The 13,220-nt window shown below is 38.1% G+C and overlaps 1 protein-coding gene across 2 annotated transcripts in view; it reads right to left on the reverse strand.

Annotated features, from left to right (window-relative positions):
• Nucleotides 1-13,220, reverse strand: part of stx18 (syntaxin 18) — a 159,089-nt gene that overhangs the window by 8,187 nt on the left and 137,682 nt on the right. The window contains exons 8-10 of one of the 2 annotated variants that reach the window (XM_043674245.2): nucleotides 8,541-8,599; nucleotides 2,373-2,442; nucleotides 1,294-1,374 (exon numbers count right to left, since the gene is read on the reverse strand). In XM_043674245.2, coding sequence (XP_043530180.1) covers nucleotides 1,294-1,374; nucleotides 2,373-2,442; nucleotides 8,541-8,599 — 210 coding nt within the window. The remainder of the gene's footprint in view (nucleotides 1-1,293; nucleotides 1,375-2,372; nucleotides 2,443-8,540; nucleotides 8,600-13,220) is intronic. The other variant, XM_043674246.2, reaches the window with a different exon arrangement.

Consider the following 13,220-nt stretch of genomic DNA (forward strand, 5'->3'; position numbering starts at 1 on the left):
TTGGCCGTGCAAGGTTAATGTTTTTGGTATGTAATCTCACCTATTGTTCATCTGATCAGGAATCTTCCTTTGTTTTGTCCAACCTGTGCATTGCTCAAAGGCTCTCACATTTCTAACTGCTCCCATTTTTGATGAAAGCTCATGGAAATGAAACATTAACTCTGTTCTGTCCCTACAAATGCTACCTGATCTGCTGAGCATTTCCAACATTTTCTGTTCTTTCATTTCTTCAGGCAACAAAAATACATATCTCTGGTACTGTTCTCGTAAATCTTCTGCATTCTCTAAGGCCTTTAACTTTCTTCCCTTAAAAGGTTAATTATAGATTACAGATTATAATTATTAAAATAAATTCACTGACACTTCTCCCTGGATCAGACAGAACTACCAATTATCTCTGACCAATTTTTATAGATGCACCATAGAGAGCATTCTATCCAGGTGCATCATGGCTTAGTATGGCAACTGCTCTGCCCAGGACCGGAAGGAACTACAGAGAGTTGTGAACATAGCTGAGAACATCATGCAAGCCAACCTTCCATCTATTGACTCCATTTATACTTCTTGCTGACTCAGGATGGCAGCTAACATTATCAAAGACGCCTCCCTCCCCTTTTCCATCGGGCAGAAGATACAAAAGCTTAAACACACTAACAGAATCAAGAACAGCTTCTTCTCCACTGTTATCAGACTTCTGAATGGACCTTTCAAATTTTAAAATTTAAACGTTGATCTCTCCCTTAGTGCACTCTCTCTGCAGCCATAACATTGTATTCTTCGCTCTGTTCTATTGTCCTTATACAATTTGTGTAGTATGATCTGCCTGTACTGCACGCAAACATAGCTTTCACTGTACATTGCTCCATGTGACAATAATAAATCAAATCAAATCAAATACAACAGAGCTAAAAGTCAAATCTCTGCTGGGTATATATTGATCAAGGAGAGTTAAACTAAGGAACTTTGGACGTTATTAATTCTGGTGAAATAATAGCAATCTTCAGAAAGGAACAGAATTACCTCAAAGTTCTTTCACGATAATAAAATCTATAATTGCACATGACAGTTGTGCAGTGGCAATGTTGCTGGACTAGCCATCTGAAGACCCAGGTTAATGTTCAAGGGACATGGGTTCAAATCGTATCATTACAGCTGGTAGAACTTCAAACTTAATGTAAAAATCTCAATAACACTGGTTTGTATTAATGACAGTTTTTAGAAATAATTTTGCAGAAATGAATCGTACAGTGAGAGCTGCAAAATTGACATTTGTCAACCAGCAATAGCTGTTACCTCTCTGATGTCTTCATTCCCCTCTTTAACATTCTCAGTTGTACCCACAACGAGCTCATGAATGCTGTCAATCTCTTTCTCCTGACAAGGAAGAAGAAAGAAGTCACCATTTGTAATTATTACATGACAAAATATCACATGATGGCAATAATTTCCATTTCAGTAACATGCAATATTACAGCAGCCAGCAACGTTCAAACCTTCACATCGCTGTACAAGAACGTGACAAATCTAAAATTAATTATGATATATCTGGTATTAAAATTACTGTGGTGCAGAGATATCATTTATTTTCAAGGATATAAAATGCCTATTATTTCAAAATATTTATTACACATTCATTGTAAATGCAATTTTTCATATGGGTTTCTATATATAAAAATGCAAATTTTGAAAGCAAGTTCAGGAACTAGCTGTTTTTATGGATTCAACAAAACCAGCAAGTGAGCAAAATATTGAAAAACAAAATCCATTATAAGCATCCTTAAAAATGCTCCAGTCATTTTATAGCAAAATTAATTGTACCAATGTTTTAAACTACAAGAAGGGTAAAGGTGAATTTTAATCAATATTAAGTTGATAAATCTATAAAAATGGCATGGAGCACAATAAATATATCCCCATTAGATGAAAGAAGACCCAGAATAACAATTTATGTCTGACAGCAGCTCTCCATCACTCAAAAATCTGATTTGAAAAACATCACTGCACAGCTAAAACCCTGGTTGTCAATTTTTTTTATTCCTGTTAAAATGCACTGTTGCATCTAAATTTTAAATGGTGCAATTTCAATTGTTTCCAACTGGAGTGAGAAATTAAATGTGAAGACCCCAGTTTCATTACATCACAACAAGTGCCTAGGAAATAAACATAACTAATAGCAATGAGTTGTTGTACAAGCATTACTTGGCTTCAAGCACATTTAAATTAATTCTGATTGACTTTACTTAATAGATGGTAAAGAAAAGATGTGATTGAATTTGATCAATGCATTCAAATTTAGTGAATTCACCTGTGTTGTCCAGAATAAATTAGTTTAGTGTGATAGTTATTACAACATAGTGTGAACCTTAACTCACCTGTTGAAGAACTTTGTCTGTAAAAATTTCTTGAAGCCTGGAGATTTCAACCACTTTTCCTTCAATTTGCCTATTTTTAGATTTAAAACAAAAGAGTTTATTTTGTGCTGAGTAAAAGGCAGCAACAGAAAACTCATTTATCTTTTGCTTGATTTGGGTTCAGGAGTTTGGGCTGATACATTTTGTTTTCATCTGAAATGAGTAACAAACAGATAATGACAATTTGGTGTTTTTAAAATAAGACATAATTCTTCTCCTGAAATCCCCATAACCAAAACAGATAATATTGTGCCAAGTCTCTTTTATATTCTTACTGCATATCACAGTAAATAATTCTAATTGGATTCTCATTAAGTGTCACAATTGAGAGTGTATCCTATTTAAACAACAGACAGCCTCCTGTACTTTTTGATTTTATTTCTGATTTCCAGAATTTGCTGGTTTCCTGTTTAGATCTTTGAACAATGGAGTCAGAGGTTAAGCTTTTGTTTTAGTTGAAGTTATTTTCAGTACTGGAATAGCTTGGGCATTACAACTTCAAAAATAAATCTTCTAAAACAATAACATGACAATATGTTTTAGCCCCAAACTCATGAGATTATAGTAGATTTTCACTTACTTTATCCATTCAAAGCTTCCTGTGGATTTTCTAAATGCTACATTGACAGACACCTAAATCGGTATCTGCTGAAGATTAACACTATTTTCTTTGCATCCATACTAGGATTTCTTTTTAATCATTTATTTCCAGGTCGAACACTATGCTGGTAAATCCACATTCTTTCCCATCCCTATGTGCCCTCAATTAGTGGTGATGAAACTTGTTGACTCTAGCAGTGTTTGGGATGATGGTTTTTCCTGTCACACGCAACATCGATTGTTCTGCAAAGTTTTGATGGACTGAAGATAAACTACTAAATAAAGGTAAACTCTTTAGCTAGAGATGTAAAATTGGATTCAGACTGATCAAGCCTGTTTTGCAAAAGAGATTTTCATCACATCTCTGTTGGTTAGAATCAAACCCATGTTCTCAGAGGTGAGAGAACAGAAAATCTATCTATGAAAACCTTGGTACTTTTCTGATGCTAAGATCTTACTTATCACTTCCCCAACCTCCTAGTTTTGAAGAAATGTTGATTTACTCTTTATCAATGCCCTGTTGCATCTTTTTGAGGTCTGTTTTATGAATGTTAATAATTCTAATTTTTGCTCATACATGAGTCCCTCATCAACTGATCACAGCCAGAACAGCAACATGCAGCCTGAACAAATAGCTTTTGAATTCTGCAGTTCTCATTTAATATACTGGCAGCAATACTCTGGGACTGACAAAACAAATACCATAAACAAAGCTTCAGATCAGATCTAAGGGCAGAGTCTCAAAAATAATCACTTGCAAGCTGTCCAAAAATGCTGGCAGTGCATTCACACCGAGACTTCCATTCCAACTCACGGCACTAAGCCTTTCATCTTAGATTAAGTTATGCTACCTCTGACCTCTGAACAGTGCCCAAATTTAAAACAGCTGTTGTTCTTTTTAGGTAGAGAGAAGAATATAAAGTAAATAACTAAAATAGCTATTTCTCAGAAGGCACAAGAGACAGAAAATTGGAAATGTTCTGAAGCGATACTGGCTACCTTGAACACACAAAAATAGGCAATGAAAAAGGTCAAAGGCCTTCACGTCCACAATTGAGCCTCATCTACAATATCATGAATTCCAGACCATTTATTTATTTTCCTGAGGGAGGTAACTGAGAATATGCATGAGCTATTGGAAACCTGTGAAATTTCTCTTGAACCCCAAGGTAATATGGTAAAATTCCTAGTTATTAATCCAATATTAAAATACATGAAATTTGATGCAGGCCAGTATCATTCTGCTGGGATATCCATAGCTCTTGCTGCGCAGTGTTCATTTTATTCATTTAAAGTTAAAAATCACACAACACCAGGTTATAGTCCAACAGGTTTAATTGGAAGCACACTAGCTTTCGGAGCGACGCTCCTTCATCAGGTGATTGTGGAGGGCTCGATCGTAACACAGAATTTATAGCAAAAATTTACAGTGTGATGTAACTGAAATTATACATTGAAGAATTGATTGTCTGTTAAGCCTTTCATCTGTTAGAATACATTGATAGTTTCACTTCTTTCATGTGTAAATCCGAATCATTTTATTCATGGTAGCATGTGATTTTCTGATTCTGCACATGTCTTTCTGTCCGTTAATCCTCAGCAGATACAGATTTAGGTGTCTGTCAATGAGTCTATTGAATAGAAGTGTCATTGCTTTTGCAATGACACTTATATATCAAAGATCCACAACTAAGAGGAGAGATTCTTTTAATCTGTCTCAACTGAAACAGATTAATTTGTCTACTTCTGTTTGCTGGTTCTGCAGTAGAGGCCCCAAATTCACAAATTGTTGAAAATGGAGCAAAGTAGTGAGTATGGTCTAATGATGGGCCTATGCACATGGATCAGGAACCATGTTCAATTAGTCCCCCATGTCTAAATAATATGAGGTAAGTAGCAACCAGAATACACTAGCTCTTTATTGGCATGGGTGACTGGACAGGGGATGTCACTGATGTTAATTACAAGAGACCAGGGGCAGGGAATGCACTGCAACTGCTATTAGCTTTATTTAAACACCAGTTTAAAACATTGGAAGAGCTCCCTGATGATCAGTTATAGCTTTGGAGATACTGGTGAAGGTTGGTAGGAGCTGAAACCTCACCCCTCTCCCTGTCTAGATGAAGAATCGCAGTTAGCCCCCTGGCAAAAGTGGATCAAAATGTCAGAGCAGACCACTGCCAGAAGCTTTGTTCGAAGGATGTGGATGCAATGCAGAAAAACGTTCAATGACCCCAAGAGGAACTGAAGGTATGATGCCTAATTCATATTCCACACTGCAAAGTGCGTTAGCCTGCAGAACTGTAACTTCAGTACTCACAACTATCCCCTCCCTATTTCTCACCAGTCTCCTCCAATTATTGCAGCACACTTCACTCTACCTCACTCTGCAGCTATTACATTACCATGCATCTGCTAGCCTCATCAACACTTCCATCACTGCTTCACACGATGGCTACCTTTCCACACACTATTAATCTACTCTGAAATGCATGTCACCAAAACATTTCAGCAGACAGATACTAACTCATTGTCTTCGTTCTTGCAAGGAAAATTGGCATTGAACATCAGGAAGCCACAGTAAGAGGCCAAGCATTCATATACATTCTGTCCACACTAAGAGACTATCACGTACATTGCAGGCAGTGTGCATTTCAGGAATATGGTTTCTTCCAGAGGGATCTTAGCTAAATCACTCTTTCCCTTCTCAATAAAATTTCATCCTCACCTAATGTGCAAGAAAAAGACTGCAGCTTTTGCTGGTCACTCATCTCTTTCTGCTTAGCCTTGTCAGAGCAAAACTGCAACTTATATTCATTTCACACCTTTAATCTAAGAAGGCACAAGCTGAGGAAAATTAGACACTGAGCCACATAGGTAGTATTAAGACAGATGGTCAAAAACCTGATCAGAGGCTTTAAGGCCTGTAGGCACTATAAAAGAAGATTAGGGACAGGATACAAGAGCTCAGAGCTTAGGTGGCTGAAGGCATAATCTCTCGCGAATGGGGCATTAAAATGGGTGTGAATAAGAGGTATGAAATAGAAAACAGCAGATTTAAAAACAAATCAGAAAGATAGCAAGGGGCAAAGCCATGAAGAGACTTGAAACCAAGAATGAGAATTTTAAATCTGAGGCATTGTTTGACTGGGGTCTAAGTAGATTATCAACCACAAGGGCATACATAAACGGGACTTGGTGCAAGAAACACAGAGTTTTGACCTCAGGTTTTCAAAGGATAGAATGTGGATCACTCACTCATTTAGGCTGAGAGGCTGACAGCTGACTAAGTTCAGAATCTAGAGCAGAGACATCTTGATTGGGAAACTCTGAGTACAAGCGTGCACTGGCAGACAGATAGGACTATTTAGTGTCTATACTATTTAAAATGCCCTGCATTGTTTATGGGACCAGCAAATGATGAGTTAAAACATTTTTTTGCTGAGCATGGGATATATCGTGCAAGGGAGCCTGAGGCAAGTATATCCCCACAGACAAGGAGAGTGATGGAATGTGAGAGTCATTCAGCCCTCCCTGAATAGTCTGGAATACGTTAAAATGGTCACTTGTATTTACAAGGAATGGGAAGGGTTTTTGAGAGCAATATAACTATGGCAATTGGATATTTGGAGAGAGTGAGGAGGGCTAAGTGCACCTTGCTGGGGTTACATTATTCTGCTGTCACTATGTATCTTTGTTTAAATAGGATTTAAAGATGTTATGCATGGAATGTAGAGATCAAAGTTTAGCATAGTATTGCAATGTTCACGAATCAGTTTATACCAGCTGGAATTGTGAAATATGGTATGTCAATGTAAACCTAATCCTACACTGTTACACACCAATGGGTTCAATACACACATTTATAAAAATATATTTTTATGATTTATGATATTTAAAGTAACAAGAAAAATTTGAATGACTAAACAGTTCAACACCCAGGATAACACTGCAGGATAACCTCATACCCTGATGCAAAGAAGGGCATGTAAGACTTCTATACGTATAGAACGCTTGGCTATAAACCATAAATGTCAATGTAAATCCATGTCCAATTTATGTGGGGTCCTCATGCACAATATCCAAATTGCACAGTCAACCATGGATTGACTTGTCAGCACCATGAACGCTATATTCAGACCCACAATGTGGAGCCATTGACAGAAGCTCTGAAATCTTGGACAGAATCTTAGACTCGGCCGGGATCCAACATGTTCTTACAAACAATAACGATGATATGGCTTTTCAGCATGTTTGATCACTCCTAGTCAATCGTATCATACAGCACAGCAGAAGTACTGAATTGCAACAAGTGCTGTCTATAATCAGACTGACAGCATGCTTGCTCCCCATAACATTCTCAAGCAGTGTCCTTGTTGGCATGGTTGAGATAATGCAGTCTGCTGTCAAGAGTGTGATGATGGAAAAGCACAGCAGGTCAGGCAGCATCTGAGCAGCAGGAAAATCGACGTTTCAGGCAAAAGCTGATGAAGGGCTTTTGCCCAAAATGTCGATTTTCCTGCTCCCTGGATGCTGCCTAACCTGCTGTTCTTTTTTAGCACCACACTCTCGACTCTAATCTTTAGCATCTGCAGTCCTCACTTACACATAATCCAGTCTGCTGCTAAGCTTTGTACAATCAGAGCTCAGAGGATCATTCCCTTCGTAAAGCCATTGGGAATGTTACTCAGTGAGTCTCAGCACCGGTACTAGGACATTAAACACACGCATCTTGTCTTATGTTCAGGAGAAGCAACTGTCCAAAGAAGAGTGATGAATTATCTTGATGATCATCTTCTCTTGAATTTCATTTGTACTTCCTATTCTTAGTTCTGTAAGGATAACATCCATGAAGTTGAGTGGGGGCACTCAGTTGACAGTTGTGAAGACTAGGATAAGTGGAAAAGTACAGCTGTGGATACTTTTGGAAGGGACAGAATATTAATGAAAATCTCACATCAATGATTTGCTGCCTGAGAGTTCTCTCAGCACCGCATGCTGTTCCTTTGCAGCCTCAGTTTGCCATTCCCTTCTTTGCATTCTTCCCTAATTTCCTCCAATGGTTCCAACCATTGCCCCTGTTTGAAAGCAAAGCTGTGGAGCTCACACTTCATTGTATTAATTGTCATGAGTTGTTGCCTTCATAAAAATAGCAAAAACATTAGGGAAAACATTGTACACGTGAACATGCTAATTGGATGGTCCACATATAAAGTGACTGAATCAGTATAGATCATGACTTTATTATAGGATGTGAATTGCAATAAATATGTCCCCGAAACAGTACAAAAATCTGACAGGGAGGACTGTGTGTTGGCTTTTACAATTATTCAGATTCAGACCGAATATGATTCATAATCTATGTAAACATTTCTCTTCAAATATACAAGGATTTAACAGCTCTGTCAACTTACAATGATTTTCACAAACAGTTGACTGAAGCATTAGTTATATTAAAGCCTGCATTAAGTCTGAATTGTTTCCTTTTTATGCTTTTCTGTCAAGAGAACCATATGATGTTAGAATTACCTTACTTCATCCACCAGGCTGTTCATCTCACTGACAAGGCGCTGGTTTTCCTGCTCAAACTGCCAGGAATAAAGTGCAGTATCAATTAACATGCAAAATATAAAACATATGAATATTCTTAACAAGTCCACCTATCTCAGGTTCACTTATAATAACTATCAACTTCAAAAAAGACAAACAAATCAATTTGTGACCACAGGTAGTTCACGCCGACAAAGATGATTATTTTGTTGACAACACTCACTATAGATGTCTGCATTTAACAGCCTTTCAATCATGTGCAATATGCTTTCTGCATATACAACAAATCAGGATACTGAGATCAGAGATGCACAAACACTGGAAGAATCAGTATGAATCACAAAGTTCTCAATTACTCATCTTCCTCTTCTTCCAATTAAGCAATTAATTTATATTTACCTATAAATAGAAGTTATGCATGCTTAAAGAAAAATAAATCAAACATAGGGCACATTCAGAATGGACAAATCACCAAGTTCAAAGGGACTGACAGATGAATGTAATTCAGTGTGATGGAAATGTATGGGACACTTTCCTACCGTGCTCAAGAACTCTCAAATAACAAGTGAGCTCTCCATCTTTCAGCAGCACACTACATCTTCTATTACTGTAGTCAGTTCAATTCTTAACTTTAAGTCCATTTACTTATGAGAGGCATCGAGATGTACAGCATGGAAACAAAACCTTCGGAACAACTCATCCATGCCAACCAGATATCCTAAATTAGTCTTCTCCCATTTGCCAGCATTCGGCCCATCCCTCTTAACCTCACCTATTCATGTATACTTCCAGGTGCCTTTTAAATATTGCAATTGTACTAGCCTCTGTGCGAAAACACAAAAGTACTTTCCATTAAACAAATGCTAGAAACGAAAATAAGACAGAATAAACTGCTCATGCAAGTGAAGATGGCAGGATAAACTCTGTATATGGAGATACAAAAATGTATTTGGTAGGGCAAGTGCCTAAGAAACCGAATACATTTAAACCAATAATATGGAATGGTGACAGCTGGAATAGAATGGGACTATGTTCTGCTGCCTTTCAATGCTACCTCATACTCATAGAGCAAATGGCCATAAATGTTACTGCAACAAAAACAGACTTAGAGCAGTGATTGAAAATGTAACATTTATGCAGCATTTTCCAAAAGTTCAAATTCTCTTAAGCATTAAAATGCAGCTCCACTGAATAAAAGTCAATTATAATCTGTGGAGAAGCAAACAAGTTAATCAAATCAAATTGAAAGTCATTATTTTATTGTTTACAATCATCTCAATTCATTTCTATGGAATATTCATCCAAGGTACAGATGACTTACATTAGTTTCAAACTTATATACAAGAGGTTTTGTAAATGATCTGTTTCTTTCTTGTAAATTTTGGTAGAAAGAATAAAACAGCATATTAGATTAGATTCCCCATAGAGTGGAAACAAGCCCTTTGGCCCAACCAGTCCACACCGATCCTCCGAAGAATAACCCACCCAGACCCATTTCCCTTTGACTATGCACTTAACACTATGGACAATTTAGCATGGCCAATTCACCTGACCTGCACATCTTTGGACTGTGGGAGGAAGCCAGAGCACCCGGAGGAAACCCATGCAGACACGGGCAGAAACTCCACACAGACAGTCACCCAAGGCTGAAATCGAACCTGGGACCCTAGTGCTGTGAGACTGCAGTGCTAACCACTGAGCCACCGTGCCAATTTGAATGGGGAAAGGCTGTATATCTCTATTGTACAGGGGGATCTGGGTGCCTTGGTATTTGAATCACAATGCATTTATATGCACTTTTAGCAAGTCATTAGGAAGGCAAATGGAATGTTGGGTGTTTATTGCAAGGGAAGTTGGTATAAAAGTAGGGGTGTATTGCTTTGGTGTAAAAGGCCTTGGAATGCATCTCATTACTTGAGAGAAGATATCATTGCATTGGAAACAGTTCAAACAGATTTCACTTGACTGATTTTTGGTTTGAAAGGATTAATTTATGTGGAAAGGTAATGCAGTTGGGCTGATAATCATTGTATTTTAGAACAGTGAGAGATGATCTTATTGAAATGTATAACAATGTGTGGGAAGCTGGAGGGGTGGATGTTGAAAGAATGTTTCCCCTTCTGGGATGTCTAGAACTTGGGAACAAAGTTTAAAAATTTGGGCTTGCCTATTTATGACTTAGATGAGGAGAACACTTTTTCTTTAAGAGGGACATCAATCTGCAGAATTCTCTTTCCCAGAGAGCAGTAGAGCATGGGTTATTGAATATTTATCAAGAGTGAAGGATTATAGGGCGAACAGACAGGAAAAGGGAATCAAAGCTACAATCAGACCACCCATGATCTTACTGAATGACATAGCAAGCCCAAGGTCCCTGCTTCTAATCTGTATTATTTAGTGGCTACTAAATTTGGCCATATGAACAGTTGAAATTAGAGTTACCAACTCTTGTTCAGCACATTTCTGGAGGTTGAGTTGCATGGTCTTTCACCTCCAAGCATTCTCCATCCCCTCACTACTGCCACTGGTTGCCACATAGGCTGGTTCTCATGTGCACTGTTCTTCTTTAATCTAATTGCTTCCAGAGTTAGGGCATCACTGGCTAGACCACTGTTTATTGGCTTTCCTTATGTATCCTTGAAAAGGCTGTGATGAGCTGTCTTATGGAACTGCTGCAGTCTTTGTGGAATGCACACAGGCTGTTAGCAGGGAGTGTCAAGATTCTGTCCCAGCAATAGTGAAGGAACGGAGATATAGTTTCAAGTCAGGATACTGTGTAGTTTGGGAGGGAGTGGTGCTTCCATGCATCTACTGCATCTATTCTTCTAAGTGGTGCCGGCTGTAGGCTTGAAAGGTGCTGTCAAACAAGACTTGGTGAGTTGACACAGTGTAACTTGTGGCACAGCGTATCAATGTTGGAAGGAGTGAATGTTGAAGCTGGTGGATGGAATACAAATCGAGTAGGCTTCTATATCTTGGATGGTACGAACCTTGAGTGTTGTTACAGCTGCACTCATCCAGGCAAGTAGGTAGTATTCTTGACTTGGGCCTCGTAGATGGTGAACAGATTTTTGAGGAGACAAAAGACAAATTTCTTGCCATAGGATTCTCAGCCTCTGACCTGCTTTTGTAACAACAGTGTTTATATGGCTGTTTCAGTTCAGTTTCTGGTTAATGACGACCTCCAGGATGCTGACAGTGGGTAATTCAATGATTGCAACACTTGGAAGACTGTCTGTGTGGAGTTTGCCCATTCTCCCCATGTCTGTGTGGGTTTTCTCTGGGTTCTCTGGTTCCTGCCACAGTCCAAAGATGTGTAGGTTAGGTGAATTAGCCATGCTAAATTGCCCATAGTGTGCAGGGATGTGCATGTTAGGTGGATTAGCCATGGGAAAAGCAGGGGTAGGGTCTACGTGGGATCATCTTCAGAGGGTCCATGTGGACTTGATGGGCCAAATGGTCTGTTTCCACACTGTAGAGGTTTTATAAATGTCTAAGGGAGATGCTTAGGTTTGCTGTAGTTGGATATGGGGTTATTGCCTGGTATTTGTGCGAGATGAACGTAACTTCAGTCATAGAATGAATGATGTCCACACCTCTGATAGTTCAGTTGGATAATCCTTGATTGAGAAACAGATAGCTCTTTTCTTTCATTACTAATATATCTAGAATTAATAAATGAAAATGTTCAAAGAAAACAAAATTAATAACATTTATTTTCTTCTGGATTGCTTGCACCTGTGATAGGGACAGTAGCTTGAAATGATTGGTAATCCCAGCTGCATTCATTGCAGCAAGGCAGAGTTTGAATGAATATCATCTCAATAATGTCAGATTTAAATGTCTTCACTTTGGAATAAATCCATAGATTAGGCATACGGTTAATTTGCAACTGCTAGCCAAATACAATAAAGACCAAATTGAAAGCTATTAGTTTGGATCATTTAAACTGCCAATAAACATTACAACTGTCAGTACTTCGCAATTGTACTCTTCAGGTATTGTTAGTATAAATATACAGAATAAATATAATGGAAGTGAGCCATCTGATTTATACCAGTTTTATGGTATACATTAGCCTCCTTCCAGCCTAGTTCACCCCTTGCTTAACCGCATAGCCTTCTATTACTTTCTCCCGTATATGTTTACCTAGTTGCACTCTATGTGATAGCAAGTTTCACATTCTAATCACTCTCTAGTTAAAGAGGGTTCTCCCAAGTTCTTTTCTGGATTTATTAGTAACCATCTTTAATTTATAATTCCTCAAGCGGAAATGTTTTCTGTATCAATCCAATCAAATCACTTCATAATCTTACATACTTTGAATAAGTCACCGTTAGTCCCCTCTCTTCTACAGAAAAAGTTCTAGTCTATTAAGTATATTTTTCAATAGTCCACCTCGTAATTATGGTTGCACAATGATCAACTATATCTGCCTATGATGCAAGCTGAAGGCGAGACGGCCCATACAGCTTGCCCATCCAATCCAACCAAGAAAACCCCCAAAATATGTTATCTTTATGCAAGAATAACATCAGAAAGACTTTGCTCCACAAAACACTCTCCATGTTGGCTTTCATTCATGTGTCATTTTGTTGTATCTCAGTCTCAGGTGTAGGTGCAGCCATTTGTAATTACAGAACTTCAGTATTTCTAAAG

This window comes from Chiloscyllium plagiosum, unplaced genomic scaffold (assembly GCF_037043375.1).
Source record: "Chiloscyllium plagiosum isolate Xiang-an unplaced genomic scaffold, Cpla_swu_hap1 HiC_scaffold_36, whole genome shotgun sequence".
Lineage (NCBI taxonomy): Eukaryota > Metazoa > Chordata > Chondrichthyes > Orectolobiformes > Hemiscylliidae > Chiloscyllium > Chiloscyllium plagiosum.